Here is a 13,585-nt window from a genome sequence, read left to right as displayed (position 1 = left end):
AGACAGCTTTGTATCTCACTCAACTGTGTAGAAAGTAGACAAGTAGACTTGTTGACCGCAGTGCTCACAGTTTGAAAGTATGGTTAGAGTTAAATGCACAAACAAAAAAATCTGAATTCCATTTTTATTATCCGACACTGGACAAACAACTCAGTTTTTCTACTTGGTGGATTTGTTCATGCAACACTAGTAACATGCCGTCAGTGTCGTGTAATCAATGTCTGTAGGCAGCAGGTGCTGACAGGGGAGAGCAGAGCTACTGTCGAAGAGACTTTGGTCTTTTTCTCTCTGAGCATCTCACATTTAGTGAGGATAAAGAGAGTTAAATGTCATGGCTTGATAAAAGGTAGGAGCAGACTTTTGGCACCCGGTTTTCTGTGCTACGTTGATAAAGAAAAGTGGATGAAAATGCCATCTGTCCTCTCTGTTCATGTCGGTTATTTTTGGAGGAAAAGCAAGAAAAAAGCTGACTGAGCAGATGTCTTGTTGCTTTGATGATTCAACTGAATCCACTGAGTGAATATACAGTATACACTCTGATTGATGTGGCTGAAACTATGATGCCAGTATATATATGCAAGGAATAGTCTTTAGAGGGTGTAAAATTATGTCTGAATATCTTCCCTCAAATTGTTTGAATCAATACTAACAGAACCAAAAAAACAAGCTGCTATACTTTAAAATATTAGAGATAATGAAAACAATAGCCAAACCCTGAACTATACAGTATATCCATATATAGTCTCTAATATGATTACACAGCAGCGTGTGTGCACTAGCAGCAGAGAGGGGATGTGCCACTATTCATTTTTTGAAGTTAATTCAGTAATTTGTAGAACCCTTTATACTAAAACACATCAGCTACCCCGCTGCTAACAGTGTGGATGCTCATCCCTAACTGACTGGACTAGCCACAATAAACTGCAATTTCAATTTCTACTGCTACAGTAACTGAATGCTATTAATTTTAAAGAGTGATTAATGTGACTTTAGGGCTGAAACATTAATTTGTGCACAACAGAAATTATTATAAATGTTACACTTCATACCTGCCGGCCTCTGTAGTACTGTGAAGAAATCAAAAATTTAATTAAAAGTAAATATGCACCATATCTACCACAGAGTTAGCCAAGGTAAACATGCCCCCATGTAAAAGCTGGGAAGCAGTGGATATTCAAGCGAGTACAGATCTGAATGAAGAATGTCACACTTATAAACGACATTGTCTGTGAACACAATCCGGACATTAGTCACGATTGGCAAGCAAATTTGTGGTGTATTGTGTAAAAAATCTTTAGGAGATTGCGTATCAAAGTCAAAGTACTGCTGCTGTTTATTGATGCCACACTATGCATGGGTATCCTTTGAAATTATTTTATACTATGGCCGAAATAATACTTTTTTGATGCTTTACTTTGAGAAATATAAACAAATTTTTCTACTTAGAAGTCTTTGCTTTTTTCTTTTCTACATTCTTTGTTGATAAGCTTGTTTTCTGATCATTATGCTCAACCGCCCACGTATCATTGTATGTTGTATCTACAATAACAGACCGACAAAGGCACACGCTGTTTGTCCACATAGGCCTCCACCATTCTCCCACATTTGTATAATAAATGACACATAGGCACTGATGTACCACAACTTGCTCACTCTCTCTCTTCCAGACATCGATGAGTGCAGTTTGCAGACACACACCTGCTGGAATGACAGCGTGTGCGTGAACCTCCCGGGAGGCTACGACTGCGTGTGTACGTCCGGTCCGGGCTGCAGCGGCGACTGCCCACAGGAAGAGGGAATCAGACGCAACGGAGAAGACTGGAAACCCAGCTTTGACCGCTGTGCTATATGCTCCTGCAAGGTACAAAACACAAACGCACACATACAAATTCCCTGTTCTTATTAATACTGGTGTTCTCAGAGTTCACAACTCAGTGGAAGATCTTATTTTTGGGTTTTTATCATAGCTATGATAAAATCTCTCCATGGCTCGAATATAAGGCTCTCATTATAAGACGACCCCACTTTTCCAACACCTGTGTTTGGGAAAAGAGTTTTTGAAGATCAATCACAGTATAGTCACATAATCACACTCTCTCCTGTCGGGCTCTCAGAAGCGGTCCAAAATTATTATTATTATTATTTTCTCTGGCAGTTAGCATTTTTCAGTCTGTTGAGTCATGTTTGTTGACAAGTCCGCCAGCTCTGCCTGACCAATTTGCATATTGAGATCCGATCACAATGCGGGCTCAGCTGAGACAACGAGAACGCATTGTAATACCAGGTGTAAATGCGAAGACCCATTGATCAGATATCATTATGCAGATGATGTATCCAGATACAGATCGCATGTTTATACCAGGTGTAAACTGGGCCTTTGAGCTTCAGTGGTCAGTTTTACACCAGTACTTCCTCCATTCAAAGATAACATCTGCTGTTGTGGAAACATGTAAATATCTAGTCCTCCAATATAAGACGAGCCCTACCTTCTCAAACGTAATTTCCAGAATAAAATACCATCATATATTCAGGCCAATATGGTAGTTACTGACAATTTTCCTTTATCTGGAAAAGAGCAAAATACAAACTTTTGACCACCACTTTTTAAGTCTATGGAGGGTGAGTGTTTTATAACCGAAAGATCAATTTTGGGTGGAGTATAATTTTAATGCTCTTGCCAATCAATTATGGAACACACAGGAAGGTGAGAGAAAGGAGGGACACAAGGGCAAGCAACCATACATGATATGCATCAAGATATTAAAAAAATCACCATATCAACTGTCAACTATGCTCACTATAACAGCTCTATATGCACAAAGACACCCTGAGCAGTGACAGACAGGAAAGTGAGGACTGGCATCAAGAGATAAACTGGCTTAGAGGAAGAGATGCAGCACGGACGACGCTAACAAGGGAATAAAGGCAAGAAAAGACAAACACACCGGTGTAAAGAGAGAAATGGATGCATTGGATTAAATAACAACAAGAATAAGAAAGACACTGAAAAGGGGACAAGCAGGGAAGGAGCACCAAGGACTCTATTCTTCTATTTTTCTGTTTGTGACAAACACAAAAACATCCGACTTCTCTGATCATTCTCAAGGTTCCAAATTAAGCAGCAGACAGGGTCAACTCAAGGAAAAAAACACCTCAGTACTCCCCTCTGTTTGTCGTTAGCCTGCAATACATTCTGACAAATATTTGTTACAGCTTAACAACTCATTTCTGTGCTCAGGAGTCAGAATGAGGCGGTGCAGTGTGGCTGCAGGGAAGTGAGATATTGATCAGATTTGTCTTTGAGAAGGTGAGACTCGGTGAGTGAGATTAATACGAAGCAGACACGGAGATTATTTGGAATAGAATGAGAGCAGAGAGCAGTGGTTTCAGTAGTGCCTTATCAGCACATAAAATCCCATATTTTCAAGTTTACCACCGGGACGTTTCACTTTAACTACCCAGACAAATATCAGGGATGAACAGGAGTGAATTTATGGGAGTTATGACATTTCACTTCAACACGTTAGTAAAAACCATACCTCCAAATCCATTTCTCTGTCATAATATGTGTAAACTGTAACTGTAACGTGTTCACGCTGCCAACCAGAACAAGCATTGGGTATTCTGTGACATCCTGCTTTTTACATCCTGCTGTGTTTTCCTCTTTGGTCCTTTTCATATGAAATATTCAGAGACCGCTGACCATCTGAACCTAAACATCTTTATGAACCGCTGATCAAATGTCCACCGAAGCAGAGCATTTTAAAGCACTCTATCTCTCAGTAGTCACATTTCCAATATCATGTAGAGGTGCTGACGTTTCATGTGTTACAAGCATGTTTGAAGCTCATTTATAATACTTTGGGCTGAACTTTAATTATTTTAAGTACTGTTCACAGAACGCTGTCTTATCTTTATTCTGTCTCTGTATTTCCAGAATCATGTATATTAACAGAGGGATATCACAGACTTTGTCGGAGAAGTACCATAAACAAACAAACAAAAAAAGGCTAGTTTTGCCTCAAGTTAATAACTAATGAAAGCAACATGAAATATTCATTTCATGTCAACTGTCAATAAATATAGGCATAAACATACATTCACCAGAGAATTTCCACGCTTCAGAGAGCTGCTATGGCCGAAAGCAGAGCGGAGAAAAGATTCACAAGTGTGACACAAGTGAGATGTAGGTGAGACTCTCTGCTCATATTGGGGATGAGTATTCAGGATGCCTTCGGGATCCACAACACTGCTGGTTTTCATTTCAGCTGTCCAATCAGGGGTTGAATCAAATGTTGGACACTGAATGTAAACAGGCAGCGGTCTGGGTCCTGGGGACCAAGACTGAAAACCATCAGCCAGATGACTGTGTGGAAGCCAAGTTATTGTAGATTATGAAGAGGGAGAGAGAAATCGAATGTACCCAAGTCAGAAATTATTGTCAGAGATTGTGTTTGTGAATGAGAGGCCAAAGCCAGACAGGGCCAGTGAAAAAGACAGAAGAGAAGTTGACAGTGTTTGTAGAAATTCCACCAAAGATCGTCCTTATTCAACTGTCACTGTACAGTAGTTTTATTTAAAGGAGATTGAAAACAGACACTTTATTTAAATAAGAGAATTCGATTTTAGAGTTCTACAGAAGTGACCCCACAAGTACCAAGGGGCTCCTAAATTAAATTATCTGTAGAGAGGAAAAAAATACCCCGAGAAGAAATACCTTATCCAAAGACTGTGTTGAAAACAATTCATACATACTGATTTAAAAAAAGGATATCCACAGTCACTGAAATTATCATAAAAATGTTGTCATCAGAGTTGTCATAAAAAAAAGCAGTAATGATGTTGCTTTGGTTACAATGGCTGCTCATGGCACGCATGCTTGGTCTTATTCCTGGCGTTAAAATGAACAGTCTGAGTCTTCGTACGTCCTGTCAGCACAGTACAATTGGCAGTAATTTTCCCAGCAAGTCCAGGGCCGTAACCGTAAAGACCAAGGCCATCACAATTGGCACCCTGGGACTCAGCGGTTACTGTAGCAGGACAATATGCACCGATAAAACACTGGCTCTGTATTGCCCTTTTAATGGTATGCGGAATGACTTTATGGCACCCACACATTTCATAACAGCCATTTTATGTAACATTTTTACATCTCCATTACAAGAGTCATCCCCGGGCCAGACAGTCCTGCGATGTGCTGAGTAAAATGGACAATAAAGTTCTCACCAGGTAGAGATGGAGAGCCAGGGGCACGGCGACTAGAGAGGTTCACAGATCCAGCAGATTGTTCAGCATTTGACTTTCCATTCCAGCCCAGATGCCGCACTTCTCAGTTCTGATAAATTACCCTTAAAGTTGCTGCAAATACATTACAATCCTCCGCAGCGGTGGTGGCCTTGAATAATCAGATTGATATACATATACGTTCACTGGCTATTTTATTTCCTCTCATTGGCTGGCTGCAATCTTTGCAGTGTTTTTCAAGTGCAACTTTTAACGTTGAAACATTTATCATTTACACTAATGCGGAGGAATCACAGCAGATGGGATTTCTGCTACTTTATGCTTCTAACAGTAATTTATTTTAGGAACTTTGGCTGTTAATATTATATTTTCTGGACATTCCTCTGGCATTATCTTGGTCATTTATGTGCCTCAGTCGCCAAATTGTACTGATTTAAATTTGTGACAAGACATAGTGTGTGCAACGAAGGGAAATATTTGTTGTTGCCTCTGTATATATACTCAGTATCTGCACTTTTTCACTGAATATAAATCATTGTTGGACTGAAGCCGCAAGTTTTATTTTGTATTGCTTAGAGAACACTGTGGTAATGTGGGCTCCCTCTACCTCATGGGTACTGCAGGAGCGTATTTTACAGACCTGAGCTGTGTCTCAAATCATATACTTCTGTTAGTACGCTTTCATGTAATACACTGTGTACACTATTACTGGCATAGTGCACGAATTTTGACAGGGTAGTGATGTCTCAAATCAAACACAGCCGTTGTGCACTTACCGGAAATGACAATCGCAAATTAGCATTAGCTAGCGTTAGCATTCGCGTTATCGTTCGCGCTACCAAATCATTACAGACTGCTAAATTAACCCAAAAAACATACTGATGGCTTATATCTGACAACAGTGTAGTGGTGCTTAGTGCTAAAAAACACATGTATAACTTATATTTGTATAATGTGGCGATGTTCACCGTAGTTACAACGTACCCGGCCGTCATTTCCAGTTTGAAAAGTGGTCCCTCCCCTTCCGCTACGTAGACAAGATGGCGACCATTGAGGGCGAGAAATGTCCATAGTTCCACACTCAACTTTTTGACCGTTTTGAGTGCACCATCCGGGTACTCACAGTGCACTGCATTTCCCATACTTCTCAGTGTGAACGCACTTATGCACTCAAAATGTTAAGTGCAAGTACAGAAGTATGTGATTTGGGACACAGCACAGGATATGAGGCAATGCACAACAACCCATCCATTGGGCTTTGTTGCACAACATCTGTCAGTCTATTTTACCCCTGACCCTTGTGAACCCTCTTTTTGCAGGACGGCCAGACATACTGCAGGAGGAGACCCTGTGACTGTGAAGACACAGAGGAAGATCTGTTTTGCTGTCCCGGCTGTGACAACAGGCCCAGCAGCCAGTGTCTGGACCAGAGTGGACGCACGCTCTACCGCAGCGGAGCATCCTGGCTGTACGGCTGCCAGCAGTGCCGCTGCATGGTCTGTACACGAACACACACACACACACACACACACACATACACAGAGCTACACATGTTTTGCCAACAGAAATGAAAGTTGACCTTCATAGCAAATCCCTAAGTGTGGTGAAACAGGTTTGTCAAAAGAACTGGACACATCAAAAACACATAAATCTCCTCAGCAACATGAAGCTCAGTGTTGGCTTTTCTTTAATACCTTGCCCTGATCTGCTGCTCAGCTGCGTGTGTGAGTGTTTGTGGAGGGATCAGATAATTACCACCTCTCTAATTAGAGATGTGGCAACACATCAGCGTGTGAGCTGTAACTGCAGCCGCCAGATCAGCTGATTCATTCACAGAAACACAATGAGGTTTCTCTGGCTTTTCTTTTTTTTTTTTTTTTTTTTTTACCTCTCTCTCTCTGTGTCTGCAGGAGGGGGAGGTGGATTGCTGGCCTCTGGTTTGTCCCGTGTTGATGTGCGAATACACGGCAGTAGCGGAGGGCGAGTGCTGCCCGCGCTGTGTCACAGACCCGTGCCTGGCCGACAACCTTTCCTACGACATCCGGCAGACATGCCAGGATCCCGCAGGCACCGCCCGTCTCAGTGGAGACACATGGCATATGCCCAACTCCCCCTGCACCACCTGCAAGTGTAAGGTAGGCCAAAGCAATAACAACCACAATTTCGCTTTACTACTACAATTTTGTGTTATTTTGATATTCTCAGAAATGCCTGTTTTTACCCTACTTTAACCTCACCCTTGCTTGTTTTTCTTCTAATCCCTGCAAATGGTCCAATAGACATGTGGTTTTGGAATGTAAAGTAGTCCTGTACCTTCACGATGTTACCAGTAATGATAGGCATTACAGGCTGCTGAACAAACAATCTTCAAGATGTAAACTGTGGTATCATGAGTTTATCAAATGTGTGCTGGAGGCTAGGCAACATCTGCTTTCTTTTATCACAACAAAACATACAAGCTATTGCCAGCCGCATCAACAGATGCATTCACTACAGCTACTGTCGCAGCTCAGACCTACATGTATCACTCTCAAAAGCTTTTCACGGGCGCTATTTTTCTAGAGAAAGTAGTTAGGCTAGTGTTAAGGAAAAGGGTGACACAGTGACAGCAAGGTCTGTTGATTATCCAGAGAAACCGGGACGTTGTCTCTGGATAGACATATCGCTGTTGAATATCTCAAATTTGTCACTGCTTGGAGCTACACAGCCTGAATTCTGTTCACGTCCAGCGTACTCGAGTAGCAGTATAAATCTCAGAGACGGATATCTCAAAAGTGCCGTAGATAATACTGAAACCACTGACTAGATACCACTAGCAGTAGGGAAAATATACAGTCTGTTCTTTTGTTTTTTATGTAAACTGACCCTTTAATGATATTGTAGACATCACAAATTCCCACTTGTCTCTACAAATCTCTGTATTTTGACTAATTATGGCCAGCCAGGCTCTGAATCATGTTATTACATGTAACATATAGAGATTAACACAGTATATTACAGTATATTTAAAGCTATCTACCTCTTCTTCCCTGTCTTTTCATGCTGTGCTGCTCAGAATGGAAACGTTTGCTGTTCGGTGGATCTTGACTGCCTTCAGAACAACTAAAGCTCTCCTCATCCTCCTTTTCACACCTCCTCTCCTCCTTTCACTGCGGGACTGCCACGCCCCCTCCTCCATCTGATGATTCTCCCCTTGGATTCATAAGACAGACTCTCGCACACACATGTGCATGCCAGCGTGTGCACAGAAAATACTAACACACACTGGACAGACTGGGGCTGTTGAGGCTGTGCTTTTTATGCCGCAACTCTGTCGACAAACAGTGAGTGTGTGTGTGGGACTCAGGAGGAGACTGAGGCCATAGTCGCTCTCACCACAGTCACTGTGTTGTGTAACTGTCTTAGTGTCGTTTCCATTTCACTACATGTCTTGAGGAAACCTGTTTAGCATTACTTTTTGAACCCCAAGCCAGCGACAAGCAGCCGAGTGTCACAAGCTGTCATGAAGAAAAGGATTCAGTGCTCCAGCTGTCACTGTTGCCTAAATGTAGGTTCACTATTGCTTGGTCACCATGGAAGTTTTTTTCATGAAACATTTATCATAACAGTAACTGTTTATGCTCTGTGAAGCAATAGCATCATAAAACTGGAAGTAGTTTGATGTAGAAAGAACACTTTTTAAGACTCTACTGAAACAAAGCCATTACCCTAATTATCGGGGTGTCCCAATTTGTCTCTCTTCCAAATCAACTCATAATATGTGTCTACACAGTGTCCCGATAAATCTGGTATATCATCAACCTAAGTCTTAAACAGCTGTGTACTACATTCCTCTCTGACCAATACAAAAATCAGAAAACTCAAACCAAGCCACTACAGGAAGTGGAATATAATTTTTCTATTGACCTTAACCCTAGCTTTAAATTAGGTTTATGGTTCTTTGGCTAATATGCAATTCCTGATCTAGGATGCATAATATTTCTTTACATACAATATAAATATTTTATTACAACACATTCTTCATATTCCTGCATATATGAGAAACAGCTCTTTCCTGCTCCCAATTAAGGAGCTTGTATCTGTGACGTCCACATTTCTAGATATGTCTAATACAACAAGCCAACGGGGCTAGTTTATGCTGGTCAGCTGTTTAATGGAGTATTTCAATAATCCTCCTCAACTCATAGTCAGGAAATATTAAATATTTATTGCCCTGTTTGCCAGATTTCCATCATGATTTGAAGTGAAACATCACAACTTAAACTGCAAACTCGGACATTGTCATTCTTTTTACCCTTTGTTAGCCATGTGAAGGTGTCATTTTGGTGGAGAATTTGGAAAAGATTGGCTTTGGAGTAGTAGTTCTTACTGATGTGTTTTGGCCTGTTCATAAAGAAGTTGTTGTCATTGCTACAAGTGCTAATGGAGCATTGATTTTTGACAAGGAACGCATGAACGCACCGTTATTTTTGCTATCTGTGAAGGTTAGACCATGTCATTTAGGAAAGGAGGTCCAGACTCAAGGTGTCAATGTGCTTAAAATGAAATCAAACAATGTCTGAAACCACACCTTTCCAGCAATTTCTGTAACTTGATGAAACCTATAATCCAACAAGTCCACCCTCTTCATGCAGCGATAGAAATATACAGGGTTTGAACATCTTTCTCAAGCTCTTTTTTCATTCTTCACACAATTACTTCTGTCCCTTTTTGTCTGTACAACTGAGTGCGACACTATGAATACCTTCTAGGGAAGACTGTCCAAAAGTGTACCCATTGGTATGATTGATTGCGTCTTGCTCCTCTCTAACATGGCAGGCTTTAGAACAACTATAAACACTTTTGCTGTTATTGACAGACAACACTTTTTAGAAGCTACTTCATTTTAAGCATACCCCAGCCTTCAGCCCTCATGTCCTTTGAGAGACCCACCATCATGACCAGCATCATTCAGAGGATCCAGCCTCTCAATTTGGGACATACTGTAGCTGTTGTCTGTCCTGCTGAGCCATTAACACTTCTGTCTCCAACACTTTCCCTCAGAATCAATGTCTCCTTTCTGATGAAGTTGACTGCCAGATAGCTATATAATGCAGATACAGATTGCTGCCAGCCAGAATAAGCACCAGCGGAAGATGTTGATTAAACCGGTGGAGTTCGTTGTGGGTCGGACTCCTCCGGCATCTCCCAGGGCTCCTCAGTTCGCACCATATGGCGTACACTGAACGTGTTAGAGGCATTAAAAAAAGGAGAAAAAGAGATAGAGTTGGGATAATTAAAGCCATGTCACGCAGATCTGGATTTGAGTATGCCAGGAGGTCACAGAGTGTCAAATCTGTTTACAGATGGCCAGGCTTATTAAGGCAGGAGAGTCCAGAGCTTTTCCTGCCACAGTTCACACATTTACAGCTCTGATGCTACTCTGCTCTCCTACTCCGTCCTCTCCTCCACACCTCTCTCCATCACCCTCAAGTTGGTCTTGAGAGCTTACGTTTCCCTCAAGTATCATCGTTATCACCCTGTGCGTCCATCACTGTCAGGTTGGGGGTTTTTTTCCCACAAAGGGCCAATTAGATTATCTAACAATGTCTCAAAATTATGTAAAATGACCACAGACTGCATATCATTGCCATGAGTTATTCTTGTTCAAACATGCAATGAAACAGCTGTCAATGAAACAAAGTCTTCACAACACCACTTAACTAACAATTATTTTTGTCAAGTAAAATAATCTCAGTAGAAGGATAGCTGATGTTCAAAGATGGTATCCATAGTCAAGTTCCTTTCTCCACTTTTTTCTTCCTCTTTAGTTTTTCTGCATACCATCAGTATAATAGCAGATAGTAGGACGTCTTCCTCCCTCAGAAGAGTCCATTTGCTGCCCCAAAAATAAAAAGTGCTCCAGAGATCAAGATAATTCTTCACAGTGACAATGAAACCATTTGGTTTATGTGAAGAGAAGCAAGTCGGCTGGAGCCCTTAAAGATATTGGTGTTCTCCATCAAGGTCAGGGTTGATATTGGAACTCTAAAGTTTAGTGCAATCTACACAACTTTACTTGTCCCACAAAAAAATGTTGAGATCTGAGACAAAAGCCTTTCAGAAGCCACAGAATCTGTGCTTTTGCCTTGAGTTGAGTCTTGAGTTGTGAGAAACGTCGTTGTGAGCTGTCCAAGGCATTGTCACAGTTTTATCATAGCAAAACAACAAGATTTGCTCGTAGAGAACCTTGTAGACGATTCTGAGACAGGACATGCATCTAATTAGAGTGCAACAGGAATGCTTGGAAAGGAGGGAGACAGACACAAACGCATCCATAATGACATCTCGCATTTTTTTCGTTCAATATCTCGATTATTCACTCCAGTCACAGATCTCTCCAGATGGAATAATCTTGTCATCCGTACACCTCATCTGAGATGTGCCGTTTGTGCACCCCCATGATAATGTCTACAATGTGGAACAAACAAATGTCTTTTGTTGAGACCAACACAGCAATTTTGAGATTTTGATTTTGTGTGTCTGTCTGCACTAGCTGTAAAGGAAAAAACCTATGCTTTTGTTTTGAAATTGGAACCGTGGCCACCAGGGGTGACCTGGGTCTTTGCGATTGAAAGTAAATATCTCCGCTATCTCCCTCCTGCTGACCTTCCTCTATTTAATGTCAAACTAGTTCTTGTTTTTGGTCGTGTTTCTGGTCCCTGACAGAAACAGTAGGGGTAAGATACTGCATGTCTCTACCCTTTTGTGCACAGAGTGTCGTTTGTATTCTAAAACATGGCAGTCATTTCACAAACTTTCAGTAAAGGTGACGCTGGGTTGTTATTCCTCTGGAGGGGGTGGTGGCATGCAGCGACCTCTCAGCCACAGTGACCTTGCCTCTTGTTTGCCACCACATCTGTTTGTGTCTCACCTGAGCATTTCTCTGTGAACTCTCCTCCATTATCACGATGCCTCTTGTAAAATTGAAGCTGTTAACTGTACACACACACACACACACACACACACAAAAAAAAAGAAAATCGAGTGATATAAATGGTGTCTGTACCCATTGAAGTTTAACACAGCAATCAAAAGCAGATTTGTACAAAATATCACTGAAAACAAGGTTTTCAGATTGCTCTGTTGATTGATTTGATATGAAATATAATGACTACTGTAAAACACTATTTGCAAGTCTGTGTGTAAATGTTTTTACATACTGACAATATGATAAAATTATACAGTTTTTTAATTATTGTTGTGTTCATGAATAACATGTTACTTTTAGTGGATTCTTTTCATTTTGTGGGAGAGGTTCTGTTTTGCTGTAAATACTATGTAAAGTGAAGGGTTCTGTAAAGAGAGTAAGACTATGTGAATAATTCTCACTAGCACAGCTTCTTAGGATCTGAGTGTTGCAAGTCGAGTCTGAGAGAGAAGCAACATTTCTATTGTTTTTACTATTTCTTTATTTTTCTATTCTTGCCTTAACCCTTTTAGTATCTGCCATAGTTTTATGTCTTTTCACAGTTTTAGGACAACGTTATGGATGTGACTAGTCTGCGCGTTCTTACAGATCTCTGATCGGTATCCCTAACTAAAATCTGAGAGTCAGCAGAGCTGGATTTTGGAAATCAGAATGAACGTAGACCAGCGTCTGACTCAGGTGGACATGAAGCTTGTATAGACTTTTCACCACACTGACAAGCCTTTTTTTCTCTCCAACACTTGTCTGTATGAACTGAACTGAAAAATCTCTTCATGAAAACTACATATGTACACATGTAAAAAAAAAAAAAAAATCTAATGTTGAAAATGTTGTTCTTGATTCAGTTCTACTAAAAGAAAAAAAAAACAAGCCATTGTGTTTCTCCTTTAATGTCTAACTTTTTAAAAAAAGAAGCAGTTTTGGACCATCTAGATCCTAATGTGCTTGTTCATGTTTTTGATAGAGAACCATGGTGGAAGAATCCACCAGGTGCATTCACTGTTACTTCTCCAGATCAGAGTGGCCAACCTACTGTAATTGTACTCAAAGGGTTAAGTGTCATTTGACTTAAAGACTGTGTCGTGATAAGAGTTTGCTGTAAAAAAAAAAAAAACACAAAAAAAAAAAAAAAAAACTTCTTCAGTTAATAAATATTTTAGTTGTTTACTTTACATGCTGTGAGTATTTGGCTTCAAAGTGTGATGATGACTGGCGGTTGAACTTGAAGGTTCATAAGTAAGGCGAGACGGTTTTTTCCAGGGATAACAGCAAAGATGGAGGACAAACATACGGGACAATCGCAAGAGACGACCGAGCCAATCAACATCACACCATCCACCGGCAGCTTAAACAAAAGTAACGCCACCGTGT

The 13,585-nt window shown here is 40.8% G+C and overlaps 1 protein-coding gene across 1 annotated transcript in view; it reads left to right on the top strand.

Moving 5' to 3' along the window:
• Positions 1 to 12,247, top strand: part of LOC122985162 (protein kinase C-binding protein NELL1-like) — a 279,144-nt gene extending 266,897 nt beyond the window's left edge. Inside the window, exons 17-20 of the mRNA XM_044355623.1 lie at positions 1,668 to 1,861; positions 6,564 to 6,740; positions 7,155 to 7,379; positions 8,300 to 12,247. Of these exons, the coding sequence (XP_044211558.1) occupies positions 1,668 to 1,861; positions 6,564 to 6,740; positions 7,155 to 7,379; positions 8,300 to 8,350 (647 nt within the window). The 3' untranslated portion in view covers positions 8,351 to 12,247. The remainder of the gene's footprint in view (positions 1 to 1,667; positions 1,862 to 6,563; positions 6,741 to 7,154; positions 7,380 to 8,299) is intronic.
• Positions 12,248 to 13,585: the final 1,338 nt, after the last annotated feature.

This window comes from Thunnus albacares, chromosome 1, assembly GCF_914725855.1.
Source record: "Thunnus albacares chromosome 1, fThuAlb1.1, whole genome shotgun sequence".
Lineage (NCBI taxonomy): Eukaryota > Metazoa > Chordata > Actinopteri > Scombriformes > Scombridae > Thunnus > Thunnus albacares.
Note: the sequence above shows the minus strand (reverse complement) of the source record. Positions and strands in the feature narration are given on the sequence as shown.